The sequence below is a fragment of the Egretta garzetta genome, unplaced genomic scaffold (genome assembly GCF_000687185.1).
Source record: "Egretta garzetta isolate BGI_Z169 unplaced genomic scaffold, ASM68718v1 scaffold627, whole genome shotgun sequence".
NCBI lineage: Eukaryota > Metazoa > Chordata > Aves > Pelecaniformes > Ardeidae > Egretta > Egretta garzetta.
The window spans coordinates 16,704-17,965 of record NW_009260351.1 but is presented as its reverse complement, the minus strand read 5'-3'; the positions used below and the strand labels follow the sequence as shown (position 1 = coordinate 17,965).

General features: G+C 54.8%; 1 protein-coding gene across 1 annotated transcript in view; it reads left to right on the top strand.

Moving 5' to 3' along the window:
- The window catches only part of LOC118452726 (IgGFc-binding protein-like), a 21,626-nt gene that overhangs the window by 8,583 nt on the left and 11,781 nt on the right, over window positions 1-1,262 (top strand). The window contains exon 8 of the mRNA XM_035898425.1: window positions 1,115-1,260. Within this exon, the coding sequence (XP_035754318.1) occupies window positions 1,115-1,260 (146 nt within the window). The remainder of the gene's footprint in view (window positions 1-1,114; window positions 1,261-1,262) is intronic.

The window sequence follows — 1,262 nt, the reverse complement described above, 5'->3', positions numbered from 1 at the left end:
GAGGATTGCGCCCCCCCCCCCTGCCACTACAAAGGCCACCGGGATACCTTGTGCAAAGCCATCGCCGCCTACGTGACGGAGTGCCAGAGCCACGGCGTCAGCGTGGAGCAGTGGAGAACGCCGTCCTTCTGCGGTGAGCGGGGGCCAGAAGGGGATTTCCACCCCAATCCCACGCACACACCCGGCCATAAAAATAAGGTTTTGAGCTTCAACCCCCCCCCTGCCACTACAAAGGCCACCGGGATACCTTGTGCAAAGCCATCGCCGCCTACGTGACGGAGTGCCAGAGCCACGGCGTCAGCGTGGAGCAGTGGAGAACGCCGTCCTTCTGCGGTGAGCGGGGGCCAGAAGGGGATTTCCACCCCAATCCCACGCACACACCCGGCCATAAAAATAAGGTTTTGAGCTTCAAGCCAACAGAAACATGAACCACACTCCAAAACAGGGGTTGGTTTGCCCCGTTCCCAATGTCTCCTCTCAATGCAATGGCTTTATCCCCTCCCTCTGCAGCTCCGAGGCCCAAGCGAGGAGTTGGGATGCAAATAGGGATGCGGGAAAATTCCCCCTGGCTCGTTTCCAAAGGAAAATTTGTTCCTCCTTCACGCAGCGGAGACGAATAAATCCATCTTGCCCTCCACGTTCCTCCTTCCTGCAGGGAAGTGGAACGCAAAATAAATCCTCATTGCCCTCCAAGTGTTTAATTAACACAGGGAAGGGGAATGCAAAATAAATCCCCGTTGACCTCCGCGTGTTTAATTAACGCAAGGATGGGGAACGCAAAATAAATCCCCATGGCCCTCCGTGTGTTTAATTAACGCAAGGATTGGGAATGCAAAATAAATCCCCATGGCCCTCTGCATGTTTAATTAATGCAGGGAAGGGGAACACAAAATAAATCCCTGTTGATCTCCGCATGTTTAATTAACACAAGGATGGGGAATGCAAAATAAATCCCTGTTTCCCTCTAGCATGATATTGACGCCCCACCCCCGAAGACTTCCTTGCCTTTGCCCCCCAGGCTTCGGTGCGACGATGGAAATACTCACCCTGATGCTTCTTCGGCTGCAAATCCAAGTGGGGCTTCATATTTTTTTATCTCCTCTGCTTCTTGCAGGCCCCTCCTGCCCTCGTCATTCACACTACGAGCTCTGTGGGAGCAGCTGCCCGGCCACGTGTCGGGGCCCAGCCACCCCCGAGGGTTGCGCGTCGGTGCTGTGCACCGAAGGCTGCTTCTGTGATGAGGGTTTCGTCCTCAGCGGTGA